Here is a 14107-nt window from a genome sequence, read left to right as displayed (position 1 = left end):
ATGATTGATTGATGAATAATCTTTCAAGAGCCTGTTGCCCATAAATCCTCAACTGCGGAAAATCAAGACGGGCCTATCAGTTAAAACATCCTTGAATCTGGAATCGAAAAATACTGACAATGTGGTACTAAGGCTTAGGAGTGCTGATAGCCAACACAAAAGGGGATTACTTTTCTTATTCTTTCCCCCGTTTACAACTGGCTCCTTCCAATTTTTCTTCCATCTGGGAGTACAGCTTGTGGCGGTGTCAACACAAGAACACAGCTCATGCCAAGGACGTGTCTCTGCCAGCCAGCTGGTTCCCTCCCTCCCTGGAGACCCAGAGCACACGCTCTAGGACAAGTCAGGTTTGCCGCTGAAATGCCATGAGTGTGGCCCACTGCAGACGCCAGGCCTTCTGGCCAGGAACTAAAACAAGTTGCTGTGACCATGCCAGACTGGGATCTCCTGAGAACTTTTTCTCTCTCTCTCTCTTTTTTTTTTTTTTCCATATCTCCCCCTCCAATTTTGATTTAGAAACTCTAGTCAATAAACAAATTCACAGTTTCCTTAAAACTGCTGAATCCGGAATAACACCCCAAATTGTGTAGTAGGTGGGGCTGATATGGAGAGCTATCTGTTCAAGAGGATGGAGTCACAGAGAACGGGGTTTTGATCCTCTTCACATTATGTGTCGTCCTAACAGATATCAAGGAAGTCACTTGGAAGCCATCTCCTGGCCGTGCCCTTGACCGTGTGGGAGGGTAAGATGCCACAAAGAGAGACACAGATCTGGGCCCAAAGCTCCAAGGCGTTTGGCCCAAACAATGCATTTGATGTATACTTTCCTCTTTAGTGACAGTATCCTGCTAATGAGACAAATATTTAGAACATTCATTTTATGCATTCTTAGGAATGAAAATGTTTTCAGTGCCTGAAGGTCCTTTAGCTTTTAGTCAAGACTTATAACACCTTTTCCACATCCGTTGCCTCTGCACTGCTCGTCAAACAAGGCGGGCACTCAGCAAACTGCTCTGAAGTTACAGGGGAGATAGGACTTACCTTGTATAGCCTCCCGCTTTTTTAAAAAACTGATTTATTGGGGTGACATTAGTTAACACAATTATATAGGATTCAGGTGTATAATTCTGTAATACATCATCTGTATATTGTATTGTGTGTTCACCCCTTCAAGTCAAGTCCCCTTCTATCACCATTCACCCTCCTTCCCATGATCCTCTCCTACCTCCCTACCTCCTCTCACCCCCTTTCCTTCTGGTATTCGCCACACTGTTGTCCTGCTATGATTTAACAACAACAAGAACAACAACAAAAATGTTTTTTTCCTGCTTTCCCAGCTCTTTGATAAATGACACAATCGATATCCCAACAACTGATCAGTAAACAGCCTAATTAAAGTGTTCAGCTTGTAAAATGGAGCTGCCATGGAGCCCTCCATTAGTGTCCCAGCCAATAAAAAATATAATGGATTTTTAAACATATTCTGCTTCTACCAAGATGAGCTTGCAGCAGGAAGGAAAATGTTTTGGGGAAAGGGGAATAAAAAACACACAAAAAACAGGTCATAACCCATTTTTTAACACCAAGTCTCTAGGCTCAAATAGAATTACAATTGAACCTCAAGCGCATCCTTTGAAAAACATGTTTCTGTTTAAAATGCTTTTGATTCAATCAAGGGCTCATTAGGTATTCTTCACGAGGCCCTCATCAAAACTGTTTACGCATCTTGTACATCTGGGTAATGTGGAAAAATACCCCAACAACTCTATATTTTGACTTTTCTTAAGTAGCTTCTTCAATTTTTATATCAATATAAGGTTCAAGTAACCATTATGGTATTCTTGCCAAGTCTACTTGATTTGCCTGAATGCATGAGCCATGCGGAGACCTTTTTCTAGGTTACAGATGCTTTCTTATTGCACCTGGGGGTGATTGCTGGCCCACAGGAGAATACACCCCAAACATGAGCGCAAAGCATATGCTTTGACACAGTAAAACACAGATTTGGGAGATCAAGTAGCTGCAGATTATTTCTTTTCAATTTAATAAAGATTAGCTGTCTTTATAAGAAAACATGCTCTTTAATCTTCATGGACACCACAGAGATTCTCAATAGCTCGGAGAGTCAAATGCCTGCTTATCCCCCATGGAAAGCATGTAAATATTAAGAAAACTAAAAATGGATCTTGTTTAAATGTCCTCATAAAAATTGCTTTTTGTCCCATTTCTTATTCACAGTTGATTCCCTAGTGAACTATATTAACAAGACATTTCTGAGGATGGGCAACAAATGGAAAGTTTAGTACTTTCTTCTGATGGTATAACTGTCAACCCACCCCGGAGTGTGAGATTTAAAATGAGAAAACCTGCAATAAAGAGAATGAAAATGATAAAATGTCTCTACTAGATGAGCCAAAATACAGAACAGTTATCCACTAAGCATTTATGTGTTCTAGAGAAACACATAAAATTAGGGAAGATGAGAGATGGGGGATAACTAACTCTTAACACATACATTCCTTTATTTTTTACTTTTGCTATCTGCACAGGCGTGATACTCTAAAGCAGTGTCCTCCAGACTTCTATATTAGTTGAAGTATCTTTTTTCCAAGAAATCTTAAGTGAGGTCAAATACACACATGCATAGACGGGTCATCCTTCACCAACAACTCGGTTCCATGAAGTCCTAGGGCTCCAGAGTAGGAACCAAATTAAACCAGAAAGGAGCCAATTCTCTCAAGGATGGGAGCAATAAATATAGGTTTTATAGCTATGTACATAAGTAAAATGCATTAAATATTCATGGAAGCCTCTCTGTCACTTAAGCAGACACAAATGTTGAAATCGAGTTGGCTCATTATATATAGGCTCCAGTAATTGGCCAATTTACATTTATTTAACATTTACAAGGTTATGTACAGAAGAGTAAAAAGGTGCAGTTACTCCTTTCCAATAGCTGATAATATAACAAAGTAAGATGCAGTTTATGTGTACTACTTCAGCTAACCCTTCAGACGAAGTAGGTCTCAGATGGAACCTTTATTCATCCATTCAACAATATTTATTAAGTGTCTACGATGTGCTGGGAAATGAGGGATAAAACAGACAAAAGTGCCTGTCATCTACAAGTACCCAGCACTCAACTATGAATGTCTTCACGTTGCCTGGAAATGGCCAACCTGGGATTTAACTCAAGTAATCCAAAACTACTTTCTACTCTTGTCAATTTGAAAACCCTTTATTTTTTTTTAAGTTGAACTTATTATTAAAACAAATATTTTCGTTAGTCTTATTCTATTTTAACTCTGCTCATTGTATTATACAAACATGTTTTGTTTGAGAGAATATATGTGTGATTTGTTGGTGCTTTTTTTAACTGCTCTAAACTTTTTTATTATCTGTTCTTAAAATAATTTCAGCAGCATTTAATAATCTCTTCATATATAAGAGAAAATAATGTTAATATCATTGTATAATATATATGATTGTCTAATGTAATACTTGTTTAATATAAATATAATCCTACAATTGTAAGTAAAATATTTAGGAATATTAGCATTCAAGAATATTTTATGCTTATACTTCATGTGTAGGTAAAAGTATTTCATACATTTAAAAAATCCATAAAGAAAACACAATAAAACATTTTAAGTATTTTTATTTAATTAAAAGCATTTATTTAATAACATAAAACAAGCAGTTTGCTTAATAGATCACATTTTAAATTAGTTAAGTCCCCATTCTATACTATCTACGTGTGCATTATGGGGGAGAATACAGACATTTGATTGCTTTATAGCGATCTTCACACTGAGCATTGTACATATCTGATTAAGAACTTTCTAAGGTATGAACACTGCTAGCACATCATCAAAGATATAAAAAGATGGTGCATAGTTTAATAATTTATTATGCGAATAAAGCCTTATTCATAAAGTCCAGGCCTCTAGGAATTTCTGGGGAAAAAGTAGAAAATATGGTCCTGTTACATTTGATAAATTACTTACTTTATATGCACATTTTTACACCTTCTAGTTATGCCTGAAATTATACAACCACCTGTTCACCACATAAATCCATCAGAGAACTTCTGGGGCATATTTTTCCAATTTCAGAATCTGGGTAAGTCTAGCTACCAAACTAGTGATGGAAGTTTGCATATTCAGGAGGCCATTTGGGCAATTTGCTGACAGAAATAAGGATTTGCTCACCTCCATCGGCCTCTCTGGCCTCCTCAGAATCACCAACTGGATCATCCCTCGTATGTTTCCTTCCATGGACATTGATCGTCTAAGTGTTTCCATAGCTTCATGGTTGGACTTTCCCAAGAGAGATTCCCCATTAACTGCAATCAGCTGGTCATTCATCCGCAGACGACCGTCCTAGGGCAGAGGAAAGAAAAACAGTCCTAAACAGAGAAAAGTCTGGTGATGACATGAGGCTGTTCCAGGGAAAGTTCAAGTTTAAATACAAAAACAGAAAATAATTCAGCTATTAGAAATGATTTATTTTCTATGGCAGAAAAATGTTCTGGAGCTTATCAAATAGTCACAAAGACAAGCAATAATGAATTGTGTGAAAGTATTTTTTTAGAAATCTTCAGAGTCCTGAGACGCAATAATTTAGATTTTTGTATAATGTCTCTTACCGAGAATCTTTGGCAAGTATGCAAACCCAGCCTGATTCTGCCATTTGCTCTGGCAGGGACCATGTTGCTAACTCCAGGAAAGGGGTTTGAAAACCAACGGAAGTGGTCATATCCCTTAGAAACAGGGTTTGCATTATTAGGCACAGAGAGACATCATGCTTAAATGCCTTGTGCTTGACAGTGGTAATGTGTTTTCAGATGTTGTTGTTAGCTCTATTGAATAAAATTCTCATGAAAGTTTCTCTAACACAACCAAAAGTTGCTAGTCTGATACTCTGCAAAGGAACACAGAGGTATGTCTTGAAGGACCGATTTTCTGTGATGTCTCCTCTGGCAGAAAAGCTTGAGAAAGGGGATTGTTAAGCCTTTTATAAGGAAGTTCTGACTGCTGAGTACTTTGTCCAGCATCTCCAGGAAGGAATGGCACCTCAGCATGTGAGTAGGCAGCCCGGACTCTAGACTAATTCAATTCTTGGCACTAGTCATCATCAGCCAGAATCCCTCACAAAAAGGAGTCTAGCAGTATCCAGCTCTGCCAACAAAAGAACTTGAGAGGACCACGGTACACATCCCCAACAGGCAGCCTGGTGGGGAAGGGGTGCTTAAAATATTGACAGATTAGAAACATGAATTCTGTCTTGTTGTCCACTAGGGTAGAAAGTTCTTGCTATGAGGCACAGAGGCAGTGTTAGGGATGTTATGCTGTGGCTACTGCTGATAAATGTAACAGACATAACAGTAGGTGTGTACAACAATTTACCTTTCCAGAGATTTTTTCCCCCCATTAACAATCTCAAGTGATTCTCACAGAATTCCAGGCAGTGAAGTAGATTAATGTTTTTCTTCACATTTTACAGGTAAGAACACTGAGGCAGGGAAGTGATGTGACTTGCCCCAGGTCACAAAAGCAAGGTCCGGACAAACCAACCCAAGGCCAGGTATCATGCACCTGGTCTCTTCAGTGTCTCCTAGGATTCCCTTGTTATTCCTCTCTAGACAGTAATTGTGCAACACCGAAACAGGGTCAGGAAAACATTAAAGAGTGTTAGCAGTTGGAAGCATCTGGGATCCATGTTCAAATGAACAGACTGAAATGCACAAGGAAAACTCGTCCTTGAGAAAAGCAGACATAAAGTGACCAATAGGGCCAAAACTATGGCTCTGGAAGAGAAATCCTGTGGACAAGTTGATGAGTTTCGACTAGTGCGGTTGCAGATGGTCAGAGGACACTCCTCTGCTGACAGAGGGAACAGGGTGAGTGGTGACAGCTGCTCTGGGGAGTTAATGTTTTAGAGAGGCGCTGTATACGCCACCTGCTGGAGAGGGTGCTGGACACGTGGGATCTCCGGGGCCACCCAAAGGAGCACACACCATTCTCGATGAAGAAATTGAGATGGCAAGGCAATGGGATCGATGGAGAAGGGGGACCCATCAGAGCTGTAAAATGCCTGAGTGGGCTGTCTCAGCAGAGCTGTGTCCCCTCCCGTCCTCTTGTTTTCCCATTCCACTTAACCTTTACCCTAATTTGGAGCAAATCTGGAAATGAGATTTACAGGAAAGGCCAATTGAGAAAGAAATCTCTTATTTCTGTTATCTATTTTGAGTGAGGCACAGAAAGAATAAGATTAAGGTTCCTGGAAATGGGGGTAAAACAAAAACAACCATAATGGGTTAGTCCTACAAAGGAAGACATTTGATGGAAGGAGGATTACTGGGCTGAATCTTGGGAAGGAGGTTAGGAGGGTCACTCAAAACCTTTTTAGGACAACTGGTTTTTAAAGAGAAAGAGGAAGCAGAAGAGTTGGATCAAGATCTTAGCTATGTTAACAGGAAATGAGGTCTAGTGTTGGATTTGTAGAGGCTTAGTCTTGGCAGGACACCTTGTCCTCTGGAACAGGAAGAAGAAAGATAAAGTTTGAAACTGTATGAATATCTGTAGAATGAAGGAAATGAAATCTGAGTGAGATCCCACCTGGTAACCTCCTGTGAACCTGCTCTGTGAGGTCTGGGACCAGGTCTGTGTGAAGAGGTAACCAAGAGATAAGGAGATATAAAAAGAATATTTTTTTGGGGGGGGGTATATAATCTCTTACCAACACGTATTAAGCACAATCTTTTATTTTCAGCTGCATTCTGAGTCTCAAGCATGCAGAACTACACTGAAGTAGAACATGTTTGCTGAATCCAAATCCCAAACAAAAAAGCAGGTCAGGTCACCCCAGGGCAGCTGTGATTTTTTTTAGAGACATTCACATTCACCACAAGTAGCACTGTAGAGCTGCGGGCGTGATAAAAATCCACACTCTCTCATTTTCAGGCTTGGCTAGTCTGTTGCTACTGGTGTGTGCTTTTTCTTAAAAGATAAATGATGGGTAATTTCACTAATGGTGATGCCACTAAGCACCATGTTGTCCTAACATTTAGAATATAATCACAGAATTTAGAGCTGGAAGCATCCCTAGAGGTCATCTTGTCCAACCTTTTCTGTGTACAGATGAATAATGTGATGGCCAAAGAGGACCAGAAACCATTTATTGAACTCCTCTTAAGAGAAGGCACTTAGATTAGGACTTGCTCAGCTAGTTAAGGTCAGTGCTGCATTAGAAGAGCCCAAGTCCTGACTTCTCGGCATCACCTATTCACTAACCATTCTACAAAGATGACCATGACTAGTCCCTATAGCAGTAATGCTCCAAGCAAAAAGGGACTTTCAAACCCAGAGAGGACAATATGTTACATGATATCTCCTGGAAGAGAACCCTACCTGCAAAGCCAGTCAGATGGCAAACGATGTGAAGACAGGAGACTGAGCTGGGGGATGGAAGAGCAAGGAAGCGAACTAGAAGAGGGAGAAAAAGAAAACACCCCTCTACCCATCTGGCTTTCTATATATACCTACCCAGGTCTAGTCTTGATGTAAAATGAGGTTGGTTCAATGAGGTCATTACTCCTCACTCATCAAATATCACTCAAAATTATGTATGTCTATTCTGCTTTGGAGTAATTTTGTCAAGAAAAAGTAGTTTTTTATTTCCCCTCCCCCACTGATATTATGTTCAAGCAAATGCTTAATTAAGCACGAGGATGCTAACTCTCATCAACTGATTTTATATAAGTGAATTCAACTATCTAAGGATATTCCTCAGTAATCTTAGGGTATTTATTTCGCTATAATCTGAGCCATGCTTACATTTGTGTGTTGTTTTTTTTTAAATCCCTTTCTGTATGGACTGAATGTTTGTATCCCCCATGCCCCTGCCCAAATTTATATGTTGAAATCCTGACTTCCAACATAAAGTTATTAGGAGATGGGGCCTTTGTGGGGGGTGATTAGGTCATGAGAATGGAGCCCTCATGAATGGGATTAGTGTTCTTAAAATGGGGCCTGAGCGAGAGAGATCCCTGCTCCCTCTGCCATGTGAACTTACAGCAAGAAGATGCCCATCGATCAACCCAAAGGGAGCCCTGACCAGACTCATATCCACTGGTGCCTTGATCTTAGGCTTCAGCCTCCAAAATTGTGAGAAATAAATTCCTGTTGTTTATAAGCCAGGCAGTTTATGGTATTGTGTTATAGCAGCCTGAACACACGTAGACACTTTCCTTCCTAATCACAATGACAGCAACTACACTCTCACCTCTGGCAACCCCATAACCAACGTGTCCATCCTCAAGCTAGGAGTGAGTACAGGAAATTTTCAAAAGAGGAAGAACAGAGAAAAGATAAGTAACTTCCTCAGGGTACCTTAGGGCAAGTAAAAACTGGTAGGAGATTTAAGTCTTCTCCGTGTCCTGGGCTGGCTTCAAATCTCATCAGCCCTCACCTGGTTCTAATGCAGGAGGAAGAGTGAACTGTTTGAGTTTTACATCTCCCTTTAACTGAACACTAATACAAGCCAGTCCTTGTGCAAATATTTTGCATATGTTCTCTCATTCATTTCTTACCACAACCCTTTGATACTACTCTCCACTATTTAAGAGATATAAAAAGGAGGCTCAGAGAAATTAAGTGACTTGTTAAAGGGCACTGGCATGACCAGGTCTACTTGGCTTTGAGTCAGACTTGTAGCTGTCATGCTATGTGCATCTAAAATCAGAGTCCTAGAGATGATTAAAGGCACTACAGTTATTAATGACAAGAATTATTAATGATTTTCTACTTTGTGCAGTCACTGTGCTAAAACCTTTACATGCACTAGACGATTTAATCCATACAGCAATCCTATACATTAGGGACTATTGCCCCATCTTATAACAGAAGAAACCAAAGACCAGGATGGTTGGGTGCATTATGACAATTAACATTTCTAAAAGCTGATTTGAACTGTCTTATTCACTCGAAAGTCCATGTTTTCAACCACTTTGCTAGTAATTTTTGTGTTTTAGGGGCTCTTCGCCTCCTTTGAGAATCTAATAAAAGCTACAGATTCTCACCTCTTAAAATAAATATTGCCTTAGCCAGTTTGGCTTAGTGGATAGAGTGTCTGCCCATAAACTGAAGGGTCCCAGGTTCAATTCCAGTCAATGGCACATACCTAGGTTGCTGACTCGATCCCTGGCCCTGGTCCTGGCTCATTTGAGAGGCAACCAATTAATGTGTCTCTCTCACATCGATGTTTCTCTCTCCCCCTCCTTCAAAAATCATTGGAAAAATATCCTCGGATGAGGATTAACAACAACAAAAATAAATAAATAAACAAAAATAAGTATTTACACCATGGTTTCTCCTCAGCTGGACACTGGGCCAGGTGATTCTTAGTAGGGGAGAGGGGGCAGTCAGGAGGAGGTCCCATGTGCCCACTGAAGTATTTCCAGGGTGGGGTCCAGTGACCTTGGAGTTCAGCTCCCACTAAATTCAATGGATTCTGGGTATGACCTCTGCCATGATTACTGGTGACATTACATGGCTCAACCCACCTCTTAGGGCCAATTTCTCGTGAGGCATCTTTATCTCTAAAGTTCTCATGATTAGAGAGGGGAGAGTAAGGAAGCCATGGTAAAAAAACTTGCCACCACAGAACCTGAGACAAGCATGAGAGAGTAGGTTGGCTTTCCCAGGAGTAGCTGGCTGGGGCCCAACGCCAGTCCGCATTAGGCCATGGTGTTGAGAGGATTAATCATGACCAGATGTCGGCTCCTGCCTCTGCATGTTTCTAAAGGGGCCCTGGGTAAAGCCTTCTGGGATAGTATCCACAGCCAGAGCCCAAACCCCAAAGCCTGGTTTCAGACTGCAGAGCAGGGTGTCCTTGGAGCGGGTGGGTGTCTAGGCACTGACTGGGGGAGAGGGGGTCCTGAAAAACACCTTCTCCACTCCCTAAAGTCACTGCATGACAACTGCATGTTGTACTTTTGAACAATAACAACAACAAATCCCAACCTAGAAAAGAACCTTGCATGTCAGACTGAAATACATTAATTTCATTGAAAAATAGTTGTAATGAAAGGAACAGAATAAATCAAGATTTAAAGCACAGTTTTAAAATAAAGAAGTGGAATAAAGAAAGTTGGTAAGAATGGAAGCACGTAAATTTTTGTCTTGAAGGGTACCTACCTCCATCAGCTAATACTTTACATCATCTGTCCTAAGACCTTTTCAACCCACATGAATGGGACATTCCTACCCAGCCAGAGCTCTATTTTCAAGGGGCAATATGTTGCATTCTGGTGAATACGCCACAGTGAGTTGACCCACACTCTTCCTTCCATCCCAAACGTCCTTGGCATTCCTGCTCACCTATTGAATATCTATCGTTTATAACAAAGCTCAGCAACTGCCTTCCATTCATATTTTTCTCCACAGACAGAATTAATTGCTCCATCCTCTCACCACCCATGATATTTTATATTTGTCTACCACCACCCTGATCATATTAGAGTTGTTTGTATATTTCCCTTATTATGCTACCACCTCCCTAGCTTATGGAATGAGCCGCCTTAAGTTTTCTGTCTCCAGTCTATTATATATTGCATAATTCACTGCAGATGTTCAAGAAATACTTGCTAAATTGAGTCACTTGAAAAACATTTCATTCAGGTGCTTTGGGCCTGGTATAAGTTTCAACTACAATAGACCAATTGTTTAATTTACAAACTATGACTCTGGGAGATCTGTGAATCCAGGCTGGCCTGGATACACCCGCACATGTTCCGAGAACCTTTACAATTCTAAAAGTGAAGCTTGATTACTTTCTGTGAACTGGCCCAATATCAGGGGGTCAGCTATGCAAAATTTTAAATGTATTGACCTAATTCAGCTATTGCCGTAAAAGCCTCACTCCATTTCTATGTAGCAAACCAGTGAAGTTCCAGCAACATACTCTTGACTCAGCACTGGGGCATCTGAGACTTTTTCAAAGAGATATCTGAACAGTATTTCTTGAGAGCATCACAATATACATAAAACCATTCTGATACAATGTTTTCAAAATGTGTTATAATTCTTTCCATTTTGAACACCTCCTGGAAACATGGGGCATAAACAAATACACCATAACTAAGAGCTTTTATTATAGGCATTCCTGATTCTTACAATTTCCTCAGCAAGACAATTTCAGAAGTACTGACTTAGCACAAATAATCACTGGCCTCCTGTGCAGAGATAGCATCCTCTGCTTGTTTTACACTTTTTCTGTCTCCCGTCATTTCAGTTTCCTCTCCATCCTTTCCTATCCACTTCCTGATTTTCTCTTTTCAGTTTACTTTGGCCTAGAATACCTGATAATAAAAAGTTACCAAGGCATATGTTATATATGAATCAAAAAGATTCTGCATGAATGCCTAACCGGATTAGAATCTCAGAGGGCTCACCAACTTATTGAAAAGTATTTATTTACTTAAAAAACAAAACAAAAAAAAAGTGTGCTCTCATTCATGCTATGATTGCTAAAAGCCTGGTCACTAGAAACATGGGCCTGAAGAAGAGCGTCTAGAACAAAACTCTGAGCACATTGTAATTCCTATCAGTACCGACCAGGAAGTGGGGCATGGCTTCCTAGGTGGAAGGTGCTGTTTTCAGACACAAAGGATCATCACTTTGGGATATCAACTTTTGTAGATTATAATTTCCTTTTTAATTAGGTCTACCAACTCTTTATTATTATTCAAGCCTACTGAGATAATCATGGAGTCCAAAATATACATCAAATTGATGTAGAGTTCCAAAATTTTACCCAGCATGGTATAAATTTGTTCCTCATTTACATGTCCATGCATGAAATAAAAATGAGAGAATGATAAAGATCAGCAAGAAAAGTAATGATGGATACTGGATTTTAAACATAATATTACAATTGATAATTTTCTCATTTTTAAATTACTAATTTCACTTCTTAAGGTAAAATATGTTTTATTGATTGATTAAAAATATGTTTTTATTGCTTTTTAGACAGAGAGAGAGAGAAAGAGAGAGAGAGACATCAATCAGTTATCTCGCACCCCAACTGGGGATGGAACCTGCAACCTGGGTATGTACCCTAACTGGGAATGGAACCAGCAACCTTTTGATGCACGGGGCGATGCTCAACCAACTGAGCCCCACACTAGCCAGTGCTTTAGGTAAAATTCTCATGGACAAACTGTGAGTGTGACTTTGTCCTGGTAAAGTTCCTGTTTTTAGTTGTCCATAACGTGTATAATATTTTTGTGATTAGGATGAAATGTAGAGTTTGGCTTCTAACATTTGAGGATTTGCAATGGAGCTATTTATGACCTCAGAGTGTATGTATGGTCCTTTTGTCAAAGGTATAAATCTGGAAGACATGACTACTGGTAATGATCTTTAAGGCTCTACCAGTAGAAAACATTATCAATTTTAAGGAAAATGAATAGTTAAAGAAATCATTTAACATTAGTGTTCCTTAAAAAGCTGTTCTTTTTATCTTCCTTTAAATTCATTAATTATAGATCTGTCACATGATTTATAGATACCAGCAGAGATGAAGGTGGAAATTACTCATGCTGGGAACTCCTACCGGACCCTGTTAAGAGCTTGGATGCTATTAAATGTTCCTCATTATGAAGAGACAGGGAGGTTTAGCATGAGCCCATGTTCCCAGAAATTCTGGAACTGGGCAGAGTCTCTCCAAAAATTTGTATTTTAGTCATTTTAAAAATAGGAGGATTGCTTGTATTAGATAAAACTTTTTCTTCTACCAATTACTAAGTAGTGTAGATTATAAAAATTCTGCATCGAATTTCCTAAGCACACCAAAATCAAATCACTTAAATTATATCTATTTCATATTCCGAGTGCATGCATTTGCAATTAGCTATGTCAGGCATTTTTCCTTCATTTAATTTCATCATCATCAAGTAGTATTTATTAAGCACAAACCTCGCTAATTAATTTTTGAAAGAATAACAGGTATTCTTAAATTCATTCTCTCTATTTAAGAGCCCTTAATCTACCTGGTACATGACATTTTTCCTTTAGCAAAAATTGTCTTTAAATTTTAATTTTACCTTATTATTTCAAGGTTTCCACAGGACACTTTTCAGTCCCAAAGTCAGTATATTCAAATAAAAAAAATTAGACTGTGAGATTTCGGTTTTTACTATATGTTAATAGTCTATCTAAATCTTCAAAATATCACTATCCTAGTGATATTTTTCTTAAAGTGATTCATTGTTAGGTAAAAAAAAAAAAGTAGTTTAAGTTAGTATAATCAATAGATGTAAAAATGCATTTTCTCAAAAAAAAAAAAAAGGTTCAATTGACATAGTACATCAAAAGCAAAGCAAAAAACCAAACTAAACAAGCCACTGATTTCAGAATTCAAAATGTTTACCAAATAAGTGAAAACATCTAAGGTCTTCAATCTGATAATCAAGGTTTTGTGGAGAAAAGGAAAAGCTGATTTTTGTGTGAATTTTGGGAAAGGAGAGTAGTTTTCTCAAGGTATTTTTTTTTCTAAATGCAACAAAGACAACGTTTCTTTTCACCTAACAGTAACAACAACACCACATTAACTTTAAATTCCAATCACAAAAGTGGAATCTTGGAAAAGTATCCTCATGGCATACTAACGTATTCCACTCACAGTGCCTGGGTCATGAGAAATTAACACACACTAGTATGCTTGTGTCTAGTCTATGTTGGTTCTAGACACAACTGCCCTGTACTTCAGGAGCAAATGCCCAGGACGGATGATAGAAACTGAGGTGAAACTACAGACATACAGTAATGCATGTTATTGTTTAAGCATATTAGGATCAACACTTCTCGTTGTATTTGGCTGTTATGGTCCAAGGTCACTTAGCACATTGCTAAGGAAGCTCAAACCGATGCCTCAGAGGGAGCCACAGAGAACTCTAGATGCAAAGCAGTCTGAAATGGCAGATGCTGTGTCCTAACACGAACAGGGCAGAGTTTCCAGGGTTCTTGACTGGAATTTAGATATTTAAGCATTTGGGTAATTCTGAGTAAGTAAAACTATTACTTTGTTTTCCCGTGGAGTGAGT

The 14107-nt window shown here is 39.1% G+C and overlaps 1 protein-coding gene across 1 annotated transcript in view; it reads right to left on the bottom strand.

The window, feature by feature from the left end:
* PARD3B (par-3 family cell polarity regulator beta) overlaps window positions 1-14107 on the bottom strand; it is a 925380-nt gene that overhangs the window by 384455 nt on the left and 526818 nt on the right. The window contains exon 12 of the mRNA XM_080668084.1: window positions 4212-4382. Within this exon, the coding sequence (XP_080524210.1) occupies window positions 4212-4382 (171 nt within the window). The remainder of the gene's footprint in view (window positions 1-4211; window positions 4383-14107) is intronic.

Source organism: Plecotus auritus (genome assembly GCF_963455305.1).
Source record: "Plecotus auritus genome assembly, chromosome: 5".
NCBI classification, from domain to species: domain Eukaryota; kingdom Metazoa; phylum Chordata; class Mammalia; order Chiroptera; family Vespertilionidae; genus Plecotus; species Plecotus auritus.
This window is presented reverse-complemented; position numbering and strand designations above follow the sequence as displayed.